General features: G+C 41.1%; 1 protein-coding gene across 2 annotated transcripts; it reads left to right on the plus strand.

The window, feature by feature from the left end:
* Positions 1-258: 258 nt before the first annotated feature.
* On the plus strand, positions 259-12,567 carry pgfb (placental growth factor b). 2 transcript variants are annotated; one of them, XM_085441947.1, is made up of 7 exons: positions 259-883; positions 10,390-10,426; positions 11,511-11,707; positions 11,822-11,901; positions 12,210-12,239; positions 12,322-12,378; positions 12,476-12,567. In XM_085441947.1, the coding sequence occupies exons 1-7, from the start codon at positions 821-823 to the stop codon at positions 12,495-12,497; spliced, it is 486 nt and encodes a 161-aa protein (XP_085298073.1). In that variant the 5' UTR covers positions 259-820; the 3' UTR covers positions 12,498-12,567. The 2 variants fall into 2 exon arrangements, with proteins under 2 accessions (XP_085298073.1, XP_085298075.1); XM_085441949.1 differs by lacking the exon at positions 12,210-12,239.
* The last annotated feature ends 2,099 nt before the right edge of the window (positions 12,568-14,666 follow it).

Here is a 14,666-nt window from a genome sequence, read left to right on the forward strand (position 1 = left end):
AGCCTGAATTGCGCTCACAGAATGTCGCAGGCACTCGGAGGATGTTTCTGTGTACGCTCTATAGTTTAAATCACCTGCGGTGTATAGTCTAGAATTGCACTACAGCATCACAAACTAAATAAACTACCTTTTTATGTTGCAGCTAAAAGGAGGAAGCTGTAAAATGTCATCAGTAAGTTGTATGTAGACAGATGCAGCAGGGCAGAGACCAAGACAAAAGGGGAGGAGATTAAACGGTCTTGTGAAAAGGTGGCGCGGAGCAATTAGACGCAAGTGCTTCTCTCTGTCTTTCTGCTGACTGCAGCTCAGAGGAGGACTGGAAACTGAAAGTTGTTGGCACAACTTCATGCGTGATTTTTTGAAGCGGATTCCTTACTTGGAGATCTTGGACTGAAAGCTGCTCACTGAATATGCGTCGTCACATCTGGCGTTCACGCTTTTATTTCCACAGAATCCGTTTTTAAGCTCATATTAAAGGAAAACGAGACACAAAAAGTGTGTAAATGTGAATATTTATCAGTTTCTCCTTTTTTTGTTAAAGTATTATTGTGTTGCCTCCTCGTCACCTCCACTTTCTCCTGAGGGGCCTTATTCATTAGTGAGCACAATCTACTTCATCAGGTTACACGCGCGGAGCTACGTGACTCCACTCATTCTCCGCGCTACTAAACCGGGAGCAGATGACTTGGAAAATCCCTGGCAGCGAGTTTTTTTCTGTTTGCTTCTGTTTCTGAGTATTTTGGGACTTTTGTTGGATTTTTTTTTCCGCCACTATCTCCATCGGGAGCCATCGCCACTCTCCACGCACAGACGTCACGAAATGTTACTGGGTTTTGTCATCGGGACTGTGGTGGCGCTTTATCTGCAGTTCTCACCTGCACAGGTAGGACGTTGCACGCTTCGGTGAAACTTTACACTCAGAAGCAAAATGAGGGGATTGCTTGTTTCCCCCACTCTCCCCCCTCCTCTCCTACTTTGCACTGAAACCACAGAGACTTTGGGTTGAGATTTTCACACGCTGCTCGGTTTATTTTGTGTCTGCTTTGTCCACCAGTAACCCAGCAAAGTAGCAAATAATGCACCTCGTTATAGAATGATAAATAAAGCGCCTATTGTTAGGTCTGCTAATAGCCTCGTTTAAGTTCAAAGTGTAACCTACATATGAAACGCTCGAGTCATCAGAAGCCAGTCAAGTGATAATGATCTATTGTTCTTTCTCATGCTGCTTTGAATGAGCGCCATCGGGCACCCCTCATTCATAAGATGAAACGTGACAAACTGCATCACTCTCTCTGTGGAGCAAATGATGCAAGGTGACTCACTGTTATACTTTGCAAAGCTTGCTAAGCTCATAATTACAGCCGCATCATACTTTAAAAGCTAGGTTCACAGACATGGATTATGTTATATTCCCACTCTTGTAGGCTATGGTGGGATCTTTTTTTCGGTATAAATTTCCATCAAGGGGAGCACTCTGGTCGTCATGTTGGTGATATGTTCTCTAAATGGGAGATTGCTGTGTTTCTTTCCAGGTAGTAGATGTAGCAGATCCTGGAGCTGCTTATAGTCTGAAAGTGTATTTAGTAAAACTGGATCATGTTAAGCTTGCAGGCACCTGCAGCTTTCCCTTCTTGTGCTTTCTTAGAAGGACACGAAGAGAAGGCAGCATTCTTTAACTGCTTTATGCCAAGAATAACAGTAATGAAGATGAACCAGTGTGAGCATGTGGAATTCAATTAAAAGCATAATTTCAGGGAAGCCGTATCAGTGTCAGGAGTTAAATCGGCCTACAAAGCTGGTCTGTTCTGTTGTCTGGCGTCGCCTGTTATTCTCTTAATGAAAGTCTGTCAGAACAGGGGAAACGGTGAAATTGGAGTGAGGAGTCATTCAGAGGCCTGTGTTGTGCCAGAAATACCTGTAAGAAGATGTGTCATTGAACATTCGGACTTGTGCCACCGTATGCTTCAGCCCTTGAACCTATTCAGTCTCTGATTTCCTTCCAAGGTGGCTGGGGACTTTCAGCTGTCTCTGATGGCTTTTATGTTTAATGCAAAACCAGGCAATTCCCTTGTCCATTCACTGCCAGTGTCACACTTCATACTCTGCTGCTTTCCTGTTGAATCAAGTAACACCCCCTTCCCCTTTGCAAAGCTGCAGGCCTCACATAGAGGTACTACTCGCTGACTCAGTCAGGCTCTCAGGGTTGGAAAAAAACTCCATGTCCCACCAGATTCCCAAACCCAGAGACTTTGCAGCTGTTGCTTAAGTTGAGAGTGAGTGGGAGAGGCATGAGTTTACCACATTTCCTCTAATCCTCATAATCAGCTCATGGCCCGGTTAGTCAAAACAGGAGTGACAAAATCCAGGGGCCTCAGTGTGTAGCAGGTTAGATGCCCTCTGCTGCACCCAAAGACTGATGGCCAATGTAACAGATCAAACATCTAACCTGACCAATTAGATGTCATACAGTATGTGAAGATTTGACCTCGGGATCCCTGCAGTTGCTGAAAACTTATTTGCATTTACTGATCATTTGTAAATTTAAACGTTTTCTTTGTTTTCCTGCTTCAATACAATTCAACTCAAACCAGCAGCTCTTTTCACAAGTTCACACACCAAGTTATGTCTGGAAATACAGACACTAGACATGTGTCTGGGAATCGCAGACCAATAATTTAATAATGATTAGCTTTCCTAACTGTCACAGCTGTGAATCATGTGGTCAGTTACAGCTGTGGACAGCAGAGAAGCTGGAGTTGACTTCAACTGTTTAATACCGTCCTGCATGAGATTTATAGTGTAGTCTGTGTGTGTGTGAATGTGTGTCACATACAGAGGGCGAGTCTATCATTACTGCATATATCAGTAGTTCACAGCAAGTTAAAAGAAGGAGTGTTTTCCCCAGTGTTCTTGGGTAATTGTTATAAGACAGAAGAGATATAAAGAACCAGTGAAGAGGAAAAGATTGGCTGGATTAAAGGCTGTGTTCTGCTATCTCGCTATGTTCCATAAAAAGGGATAAGATGACTAAAGACAGATGGCTGTGATTCACAGCGAAAGCCTAGCTACACCCATCTCTCCACCTCTCGCTATTCCTTGTAGTAATCCCATGCTGCAAATCAGTGGTGTGATAACTTTTATCACTAACACTGGTGTGTTATGTTAGAAGCATGGTGACATGGTGTCATCGGAGAAAATGGAAACAGCGTAGTATAAAAAGATGTATGTAAATAGTATTTTTTTTTTATTATAAATCAACACTGTAACAGTAGGTGTATTCTGCTGATGTTGATTCCCATTGAAATGAGCAGGTCAAACTTCCAAGCTTTGTGGCTTGTCACTGAGGGTGGAAGCACCTGGGTTTCCCTTCTCAACAATAGTGGCCGCTTTGTCACCCTTTTATGAAATACAGTACAAGCTCCATGCCATCCACCAGGTGTTTTACACATGAACTACAAACAGAGTTCAGTAAACCTAATATTACTTTATGGGAAGTACTGTATATGGAAAAGATTATTGGTTTTAGCCAAATCTCTTGTTATTTTGTACAGTGTATTTCTTGGGACAAAGCAGTCGTCTATTTACTGTATTATTGGCAGACCTGCATGTACAGTACAGCGTGTGTTTTAACCTGAAGTTACAGTAGTAGGACTACTGTGAAACCTGCCTATACATTGCTTTTAAATACCTGTTGCCTCCTGCTCATTTGACAGCTATCCCTGAGTTAGATCAAAACCACTGGAATGCTCTCCGTACAAAGCCGATCTCTTAGTGATCGTAGTGATTGTATTTCATGCTTGCATAAACAGAACCAAACCTGAATGGCATTTCCAGGTGAAATAACTCATGTCCTGAAGATTTGGACATGTGCACAGCTCACAATTTTGGTCAACTTCTGAAAAAATATTTTTGTGATTGTGTTATGATGAAGCTGTGGAAAAAAATAGCAAAGGTTGAGGATTATATGCCTCACTGAAATGCAATTATGAAATTCTTTGAGTGACTTTTTAAATTGTATAACAGATATGGGGAAATTATGCCTAACCCATGTGTTATTGCCAGAGTTCTGATGAAGATCATCACTTCATCGGTACACCGTGTTTCTGTGCCTCTAAAGGCAGTGAGCCTCAGCTTCTGCTTTTGTATTCATAAGGACATGACGCCACACAGGTGTTTCCTTTAAATCACCCTCCGCACCAAAACAATACTTGAGACTGGCCATCTGTACCGCACGCATGTGTTTGTGTTCAAGTCAGAGCAAAGAGCAAATGTATAATCAAACATTAAGTCGACTGCTCCCTTCCCGCCGTGGCTTACTCTGTCTTATGCTTAGCACATCTTCCTGTGTAGATCAGATGTCTGCACGGGAGTCCCTGCAGTGGTGGTGACCTGCTGACTGCCCCTCTGTGTTGTTGTGGTACTTCTCCCTGGTTGTAATGTCCTAGCCCAGGGGAGAGTTGCAATCGCAATCAGGAAATATGGAGTTCTCCTTCCTCCAACAGAGGAGGAGGAGTGGTTGTGCTCAGGGCAGCTGTCTACTCAGCTAGCTTTAATCTCCCATCTGGATGTAATTTACTGTGGTTTACAGAACAGCGTTTACTGTAATGGAGACCACAATTACCACCGGTCAGCTTATCTCAAGACTTGTCGTGTGTGTATGTTTGCGGACAGGGTGCACAGTTTACACAGTGGTTGTGTGTTTTTGTGTGCGTCCTTGGGGAGACATTTATGCATGCATTAATGGACTTATACTGGGGAAATCGTGGTTATCTAAATTAAAATTTATGCCGACCCTTACCTCTCCCTCATCACTTGATCCTATTTTACTTCTTGTTGTTTTTTGACTAGACGGCAATGCCAAAAAAAGCAGGATTGTTTTCAAACTTCAGCACTTAGGCTTGAAAAGGGTTGGTTTGGTTGTTGCACAAACGATACCTATTCTTTTTGTCAGCTTTCATACAACAAATCTCTTTTTCTGCCGTATCTCAGCAGCAGGATCCAGTGCATGTGGCTCCAAATTGAGAATGGGTCTGCCTGCACATGGATCCACCATATTTAATGTAAAGGGCAGACATGACGATGTCAGTGAGTCTCATCTATCTCCCAGCAAGAACACTTAGCTTAGCTGTATGCATAAAATCAATTAAAATGCATTTATTCTGAAATCTGGCAGTTATGCATGCCTATTTATGCTACTTTTTTGTTTGAATCTGTGTGATCTATGTGTGTTTGTGTACTTACATGTGGAATAACTCGTGATTTCAAAGTCTCTCTGATGATTCAAGGCATTGCTGTGGAATGTTTACCGCATGCTCCAATGAAGTTTTTCAGTCTTTTGGCTATATCCAGTGACCACCTAGAGACTGGGTACTTCTCAGTCCTGTAATAGCACCGCTGTCAAAAGCTGACCCGCCATGTGTGTACAAAAGAGAACCGGTCTTTTTTGTAGTGGTGGAGAGAGTGACTTCATGCTCCACGAGAAGGCCATGAGTTAATGTTGTGGCCATGGCGCTGATGACGTGGAATCTGGTTAGCAATAAAGGGCACATGAGGAAGATCAGTAAAGCATCATTTCTAACTTATTGAGTATCCACTGTCCCCCCTTCTGATTGGCTGCCTCCCTGAGAAAACCAAGTTAGGGCTCCACGTCCTCTGTGACATAATACAGATACAAGAGTAGACAAAATTTGTCCAAAGAAAATGAGCTTTTAAAGCCGTCTGCAGTCTGAGACTTTGGCTTACAGTGATTACTTGTACGTATTCTTGACCATTTAAAATTTAAAACCTTTGTTATGATTTATGCAAACTTCTACCACTGTACCAAAATATGTGAGAGAAAATAAAGAAACACAAGATAAGTCCACTTAAAAATTCCCTTGTTATGCGTCTTCAGAATCACCCAACTGCCAGACTACTTATATTTACTCATTTCATTTAGTTTACTGTCATTCTTTACCTCATTTAGCAAACCCAGTCAGTCAAGTTATCCAGCTTGACTGAACTAATTAATGTAAAAGCAATTACAGTTTGTCAGATGGTCAAAGATTAAGGGGACTGCCTAGAGGACTACAGTTTACTACTACAGCCTGAATACCATCAAAGCAGGAGATCCAACGATACATGTGTGCTAATCAGATGACCTAATCTTTAGTCAACAGAAGCAATGAGTCAGCATTAAAACTGCATGTAATATGGCAACATTTTTTGCAGAATAACACATGAAAAGTTGTTTTTCAGCCGAAAACTGTAGAATGTGGTCGGCTTTCTAATGGTGGAAATACAAGCATGTTGTGAAACACTCATTCCTTTCAGTGTCTTGGCTCCATTGTGAATAGTATGAATTAAATCCTATTGTATTGTCAACCACAAGAGAGATAACCTAAAACGCCCTACCAGCATGTGAAAAGAAAATCTTACTGCAGGCTTTAAGATAGCCGTCTATTACTTTGTGAAATCTGAACAATCTATGTATGGGACGCTGGTTACTGATAATGATTAATTATTACTGTTTTATACTGGAATACTGGAATGACGTGAAAGCATTTAATTGTGGTCTATAGCCGCCTTTAGAAAACTTCCATTTCACTCTGCTGGAAAACAAAAGCATGCCCCACCCTTACTCTTATGCAATCCACTGGAGAAGACGAACCTAACCTCCAGTCTGCATCAGTTTCTCCAAGCCTTCAGAATAGGCTTTTCTATCTAATAACCCTAGATTGGTTTGGGAACCTTTGTATTTGATCTGCCATCCTGTTCTTTCCTTATGAAAAATACATTGTGGAATAAGCTGGCTGGACTCCAGATTTTTCTGGCAGAGGGCCATGGGTACCTGCTGTTTACCTCCTCCCCCACTTGACCCTCAAAGCTGAAACATCTTCTGACAATTATGCTGGGTCCCCATCATGTTTTAGGTTTGCTCCCTATCCACGCTGCCCTTCCTCTGACAGATGGGATAAGTAAGGAGGTTAAAGATGACGCATTTCAGCTGTGTGGGACTGCAGAGTAATGAGGCTTGGGGCCTCTGCGGCCCAATGGCAGGAGCCCAGGGACGCAACAGGTCCTCTGATTTGACCTAGAGTACAGCACAAACTCTTAACCAGCAGTAGTAGGAACAGAACCTTATAAACAATGTTTTATTTCAGCTACAACTACTACAGACAACTCAATCCATACTCGCTTTCTCCAGCTGATTACTGAAATACTGAAGCACACTGCGCCACCGTAAAGTACTAAATGTCAAGACCTGAAAGCATTTTGTAGCCAAACAAGGGTGTGTTACTTATGGAACCTTGTAGATGCAGTAAGAAAGGTTTCTCTGGCACAGGAATAGCTGGAAAGTTTAGGCACTTAATCACTGAAAGGTCCAAGTTATGTTTAAATAAAATGTCAATTACCAGTTACATAAAGCTTAAAGGAGATGTGGCATCCCAATATTTTTTTTTATCTTGCTAGGATCAAAGATTTGCTTACGCGTGTCCCATCAAACATTAGTTGAGAGATGGAGTACACCAGCTTTACAGAGCTAACACTGAGAGAAGCAACTATTCACCTACAGCTAATGTAGGATCACAAATGATCTTCGCATGCATTATCTTTGGAACATGGAGGAAAATAACACATGCATATGTAGACCATGTAAAGTCACCACACCTGTAGAGTCCAAGCCACTGCACTGCCATGTTGTTTCCAATCCAATCAGTACAATTTTTTATAACATATATAATTTTATATTGGTCTTTTTTCTGAAATTTTCAAAATAAACTAATCGTTTGTTGATAATGATGGTAATTGTTAGGTCCTGATCTTTGATTCCTCTATTAACATACAGTACACATTTGCATTCATTCATTCTTTATATGGTGGATTAAGATTAGGATTAAAAGTAAGGACGCGATGGGCCGTTATTAATCAAATCAAATGTAATCCATGGACTTTTCTTTACCTGTTTGATACATTCACATATGTACCTGTATATGAATTGACCCTCCAAAGCTGTTGCTAGTTTTTATGTATTGCCAACGTTTAAGTCTTGTATATAGAGTCTATAAAATATAAGACTATAATTTTAATCTTTGTGTCAGACTACAGCCCAGAATATTTAATCCATTTTATGAAGCATAGCTTTTTTTGTGTTGGACAGAAACAGTCTGTAAAACTCATTTACTGGAAAGACAGAATGGATGTTTCTGCTTGTGTGTAATGGTAAAAAGAGGAGGGATTTTCTGCTCTTAATTCCTTCTTGATATTTCAGCACTTTCTGTCAATTGCAAAAACCCAGATGTTGTACATACAAGTGAAAATTCCAATACAATTGACAAAGAGGAGAAGTATTAGGTTATAAACCAAGAACAGATGAATTTAGTCTAGTCATGTCTAGTTTATTTCTATAGCCTTTAATCACACTTAGTCTCAAAGGTCCTAACACCCACATTATGAAACCAATAAATGATAATGACACATGGTAACGTTACACTCTGATTGAGGACAAGTAAACTCCCTGAAAAAGGTCACCAGGGAACAAAATGTAAGAAACATTCAGGACTGCACAGAAAGCGAGCATGCTTTTAGGATTAATGACACATTGAACACATTTATTAATGTGAAACAGTCCCCCTTTCCACAAGAGCCTAATCACCCCCTGTCACCATGAATCATACAGTTAACACTCTAAGTGCATAAGACGGAGGGAATTGCTACGTGAGGATCCTCATGAAGCCTTTTTAAGAATCTGGTGGATTCTTTTGGGCAGCTCATTCCTCTGCTCTCCACCGCAAAGGGTACCAAAGATGTTTCCTCATCATGTCGAGGCTTAACCCATGACCAAGGTTAGAAAATCCTCCAAAACCTCAAAACGTTCAGAGAGGCAAGTGAGGCCAGAGCCAAAAAACCCTTGTGATGTGGAGCAGCCACGACACGCAAAAGGGTGGAAAAGGGGAAGCTGATCTTATGCCAGTTAACGTTGGACACGAGATTCATTTTATCAGCCTGCCATTGAATATAAAATACACTCAATGGGCCTGAAAATGAAAGCAACTTTTGACAATAACTGGAACTGAACTGTGACTTTCCCATGCTGTTCTTAAAGAATATTCTGCAAGTAGAGCTTATATCCTGCTGTGTTTCAGTGAGGCTGACACAGCCCGATGGATGCTACACTATAGAACAACTCGGCAATCATAGCAACAGCTGTAGATTTCAGCCAGAAGAACAAGAACAACTGTGTTGAAAAACAGGGAAGATGCCTCAACAGCTCCCTTTGCCCAGAAAGGACTCTTGAGTGATATTTGTAGTCTTTAATACAGAACGCTGTGCAGCTCAGAGGACAGGTCAGTTTCTGACACTCATGTCAGTGACAGTTTTACGGGAACTGCTGAAATGTTTGCAAGTGTAAATGCATCATCATCATCATCATTAAATCGGGACATTCCTCTTAAATCACACTGTTTGGAGGGGGGAGGGAAGGATGAATACAGCAGTATGCTGACAGATACTATCCTCATCCTGAAACTAATTTTGGTTCATAACAGGAAAAGGATGGATTTCAACAAAGCACAGATGGTGCATAAAGCAACAGTCTTTATTGCCATCACTCGAGGAAGTCCTTGTCAGGCTGGTTGCTGTTGCATGAAGACTTTTTGCTCCAGTATCATTTGTCCCACTGCTATTGTCTACAAAAACATTGTTACACTATGAATGTGATCCGGCATGTGTCATAGAGAAACTCAAGTCCAACACCAGTGACGAGGAGAATCTGCGGAAGCAGGTTGTCTGCCGCCTGTCCTGCACTTCTGCCGGAGGGTATTTTATCAAACATAGATTTCCCTTCCTGAGATGGAGTCAACCAGAGGTTTTGTGTTTTCCCAGGCGAATGAAAAATTCACTCTGTTTATCATGGGATTATGGGAAAAAATCAAGACGGAGGAGGAAACAATCAATGGGAAAATAAATAGAGAGCTGAATGTTACACCACAGGAAACAGGTTTTGAACCTAAACAGTTGGGCACACTGTAGATATATATGAAGACCTCTATCTGCTGCCTGTCCAAAAGACTCATCCCCAACAGAGTGGGAATGACCTTCCACTTTGGTGTACTGTTGTTCCAGCTATCGCCACCAGAGGATGAAAACACTGGTGTCAGACGTTAGTGTAAAGGCAGGCTGACCTCTCTATGTGTATAAAGGTTGTAGGCAATAGTGTTTATATTTGAGTGGGTGGGTTAACAGTTTGGATTAGTTTTATATAATGTTGTTCATGTTTAGGTATGTATTTAATGTTTCTGGCTTATTGCCAGTACCTGTTTCACTTTCATTGTCAGTCTTGAGGCTCGCTGTCACATCCTGTCAGACCACAAATAATAATTCTGGATCCCCACGTTTTGTGTTTTTCAGAGTCTTCCCTTGGCAAGTATAAACAGTACAATGGAAGGTAAGGAGTTCTTCAAGTTTTAAGCTTTTAAGTCTGCATGTCCTGGATAAAATGAGTTAATAAAACTTTCTTCGAGAGAGTAGCTCTGACTCTTTTGTTACGCTGTATTTTCTACAGTGTTTGTGGTTTAGAGAAAACAAAAGGGGGAGACTAGAGTTTAACAAAAATATATTCCCTTGTTGTGCTCGTCACACTTAGTTCTTTACTCTTGCATGCTGGTTAGTCATCGAATTTCATCTGAATATAGAGCGCAGCAGAGCATGTCTAGGCTAGCAACGATTACTCAACTGCTGACCTTCTCTCTTCATATCCTTTTGCTCCCTTACATTGCTATACATTAATGCTAATTAAAGAGGAATGCACTGGTAGAACTTGCAGGCAGAAATGACTGCATGGACGTCTAAGAGCCAGATCAGCAGAAGGCATGCAGTCCACTCAAGAGGCACTAACTGGCCATTGAACTGTCCCTTTGCACTGTACTACATTACAGTTCGTGGCCTCATCTCCTTACCATGGATGCTTCCCCAGCCGTCTCCTCCCAGCCTGTCTGCTTTTATAAACAGCTGTTGTAGTGTAAGGCTCCATTTGGTGACCTCTGAGGGTCACCACAGTCCCAGAGGTGCCTGCGGGGCAACTCCAGTTCCAGATCCAGCAGGGTTCTGTTCATGGCCATGTTCCCAGTGTTTGTTTTCTCTTACTTCTCTGTTTGGCCATAGTTGTCCCTGTTCTTCCTCCACAGTCTCCCCAAAGCAACTAGGACACTTTCACACATGTACTCCCACAGGAAAGCACACTGTACATTAAACAAATGTTTCTTTCCCCCTGAAAATGAAAACAGGATACATACTGGTGTATAGGTTTCTGTGTACAGGGCATGAAAGCATATCATTGCTGGATTACTGAGCTAATTACCAGTACTGTTTGTGTAGAACTGTATCATCTTTAAGTTTAGCTTTTTTAGCTGTCAAATACGATTGATGTTGTCACAGTAAGACGAAAAACTGATCGCTAACCAAATAAAAATGCAGAGAAGTCCCAGAAAAAAGATGGCACTGCTTTATACTTTGCCTACTCTTATTCACAGTGCTTGTGTTTGAAAAAGTTTGGGGTCGCAGCTTTTGCCGCACCATTGAGAAGCTGGTGGAGGTGGTGCAGGAATACCCATCGGAGGTGGAGCACATCTACAGCCCCTCCTGCGTTCCCCTGGTGAGGTGCGCTGGCTGTTGCGGAGATGAGAACCTGGAGTGTCATCCCACTCAAACCACAAACGTTACCATGCAGGTAAGACCTAAGTGTTGTGCAACATAAGTGTGAGTTATAACTCGTAGCTGTGAGCGCTTCATGAGATCGTTTTGACAAATCTCCGTTTCACCTCCACCCCTCCTCCATTCCCAGCTTTTGAAAATCAGGCCATCAGAACAAGGTCAAGAATATGTTGAGATGACGTTTGTGGAGCATCAAACATGTGAATGTAGGTAAGAAAAAAAGAAGGGTGTTGTGACATAAGTTATTGATAAGTATGAAAAATATAAACCCCGTCTCCTGGAAGTCATGTTTATGTTTCTCATAGATTCATCTCCAAAAACTTGAATTGAATACCTAACAGAAAATAAAGTTGTTTTCCTAAAGATTCCTGCACTGTCGACACACTATCTGCTAATCGAGTTTGGTCATTAATAGCAGGCAGCATAAACGTAACTTCTAGAAGACTGGGTGACTCTCACAGACTTTTAAATGTTGTACCTGGACATTCATGTTAATTTATCGAAACCTTTGCCCTCAGAATCAGGAAACCTGTTGTGAAGGTTCCAAAGTAAGGGAATATTCTTACAATATCAATTTTGCTATTTGTCAAAAAACGCAAGCTTTTTTTTATAATTTGGTTCTTGGTTCAGGAAAAGGCGAAGAGGAAGGAAGAGGAAGGAGAGACAAAAAAAGAAGGAATGTGACAGGTGAGGGGCACACGGGGGGGAGAAAACGTTCACATATCCACCATTTTATCTTATTACAGCTTTTAACAGAGGCTACGTTATCACTTGTGTTCTACAGGTGCCAGATTCCTCGCAGGTAACTGCAGTGGCGACCCAACCCCCTGTTGCAGTGTGGCTCACTATTTGTTTCCAGCCCAGTGGGAGCATCAAAAGTCTCCTTCACTCATCTATCAATACTGTGTCTGCAGCAAGAGACTCAAACAGCTGGGTTGATTTGCTGACATGCCCTTATGCTGATGGGCAGGGTGTTTTTGTAACGACAAGGTTTAACAGGAAGTGCGTTTTGACTGGTGGAAACACTGCTGTTACAAGCCTGAAACAATGGACATCCCTGGGAGCCAGTGCAATGTAGAACCAAACAGACTGATGTCTTCTTTTTATGCTAGGTATTACTGTATCGGTTATTATTTGTCAAATCCTTTGGTATTTAAAAGAAGGTTACACAGGTAAAAAAGAAGAAAAGTCTATATTTATTAATATAGTTGGACCAGAGAACACCTTGTGGACTTGATGTGCAACTTCTTTGTACATGCGATAAGGAAATGTCTCCCTCTAGTGTTTATGGAAAGTGTTTTTAAACCTCTATATTAAAGTATTTTGCAATCAGATCATCATCATATCTGAGATCTGTTCCAAAAGCCATTGTTGCATAATTGCTTGTTGTGTATAAATCAAACTCTTTAACAGCATCATGTGACCTGAATGGGAAAACAACATTTAGCAGAAATGTTCATAAAGCGAAGATTTTCCCAAAACTTCAAACTTTCCATATTTATGGAATCCAGCATACAGATGTTCTCCTAACAAGAGGCTAATCTTGATTATCTGGCCCATTCATCTGAAATGAACATATGGATGCACAGTGGGTGTGGCGAGATCAACGGCAACCGGCACATTCGTGTTAAAATAATGAATACACTTATGTTTGAGTAGCACACATGTTTTTGCAAGAGTAGAAATTCCTCGTTTCAATTTTTTCATTTATAATTTTGATCAAAACATCCTCGGATATTTCAGCTCGCCCATCATGCATTTCCAACTCAGGACCAAATACCCATGCGTTGCTTGTTTAGTCGCTCACAGTAAACAGGTTGCAGTTCTATGACAATACATGAGCCTTCAGGAGGGTATTTGAGGTATGCAGATTGAATTAAATACTGTACAGAGGGGCAGTGCACATCAGAGGGTTGGACCCAGTTTTTGGCAAACCACTCATTTTTTCTCGAGTGTCAGTCACAAGGACATAACATACAGTGCACGTTCAATGATACACTACTTCACTCTGCCTGTGCCTGTACTTGAAACATATCAAGGACCATACAACTAATACCCACAAGGCTTCCTTTGAATGCCGTGGAATATTTGGTGTGGCATGTTTCTTACTGTCGTGTAAGCAAATAAGTGAAATGTGAATTCAGATTTAAGTATTCCAGTGGGATATATCCAGTATACATTGTCTTATCTACTTGTCAAAGTAATGGTTGTGGAGGAGGCTCGAGCCTGCCTGTCCCTGACCTTGGACAGGAAAGAGGGTACACTCCAGACAGCTCACCGGCGTGTCTACGGAATAAAAATTCTTAAAGTTGAAATTTAAAAACAGTGCTATGACAGGTTAAAAGTAATTGCACTGTATGGAGTGCTGCAGCAACAGGGGAAAGCTTGAATACAAATTATTTTTGCTTTTTATAGCCGTTAAAACATCATGTAAGCCCTCAAAATCTTTTTTTATTAGATTCCAAGCTTGAGCTCCCACATGTAAAAGCATTAGTTACGGTCTCAAATGTTCATCCCATATGCTGTGTGCAGCTGAACAGCACAACCTTGTGTCCAACTGGTGACTCAACAATCCCATAATCCCACACCACAGGTGTCATCCTCTGTTTCTAGAAACACTGCAACATGGAAGGGATGAAGTTTCGTAGATATGTTAAATGGCGTTTGTTTGTTTGTTTGTTTGTTTGTTTCATGTATCACATAAAGAAAATCTATGAAAATGTAAAAATAGCATTTTGACTGACGTAGTGTTTTATTTCATTTAAATATTTATTTTGTAATAAAACTGTTATGATTGTCGGCTTGTCTTGTGTAATTGTTTAGTAATTCCAGTTGTATTCAATAATTATATACCAGTAGGCAATCCTAATAGATGTACCAACTGCTGGCAGTCTTAATCTGTTTCACATTATCACAAATAATAGCAAACTATATGATAGGCCGTTTACATTTGTAGGCTAAAATATCAAACACGG

This window comes from Copadichromis virginalis, linkage group LG19, assembly GCF_057382275.1.
Source record: "Copadichromis virginalis isolate Kocher_CV1m ecotype Utaka linkage group LG19, C_Virginalis_male_GT1.1, whole genome shotgun sequence".
Taxonomy (NCBI): domain Eukaryota; kingdom Metazoa; phylum Chordata; class Actinopteri; order Cichliformes; family Cichlidae; genus Copadichromis; species Copadichromis virginalis.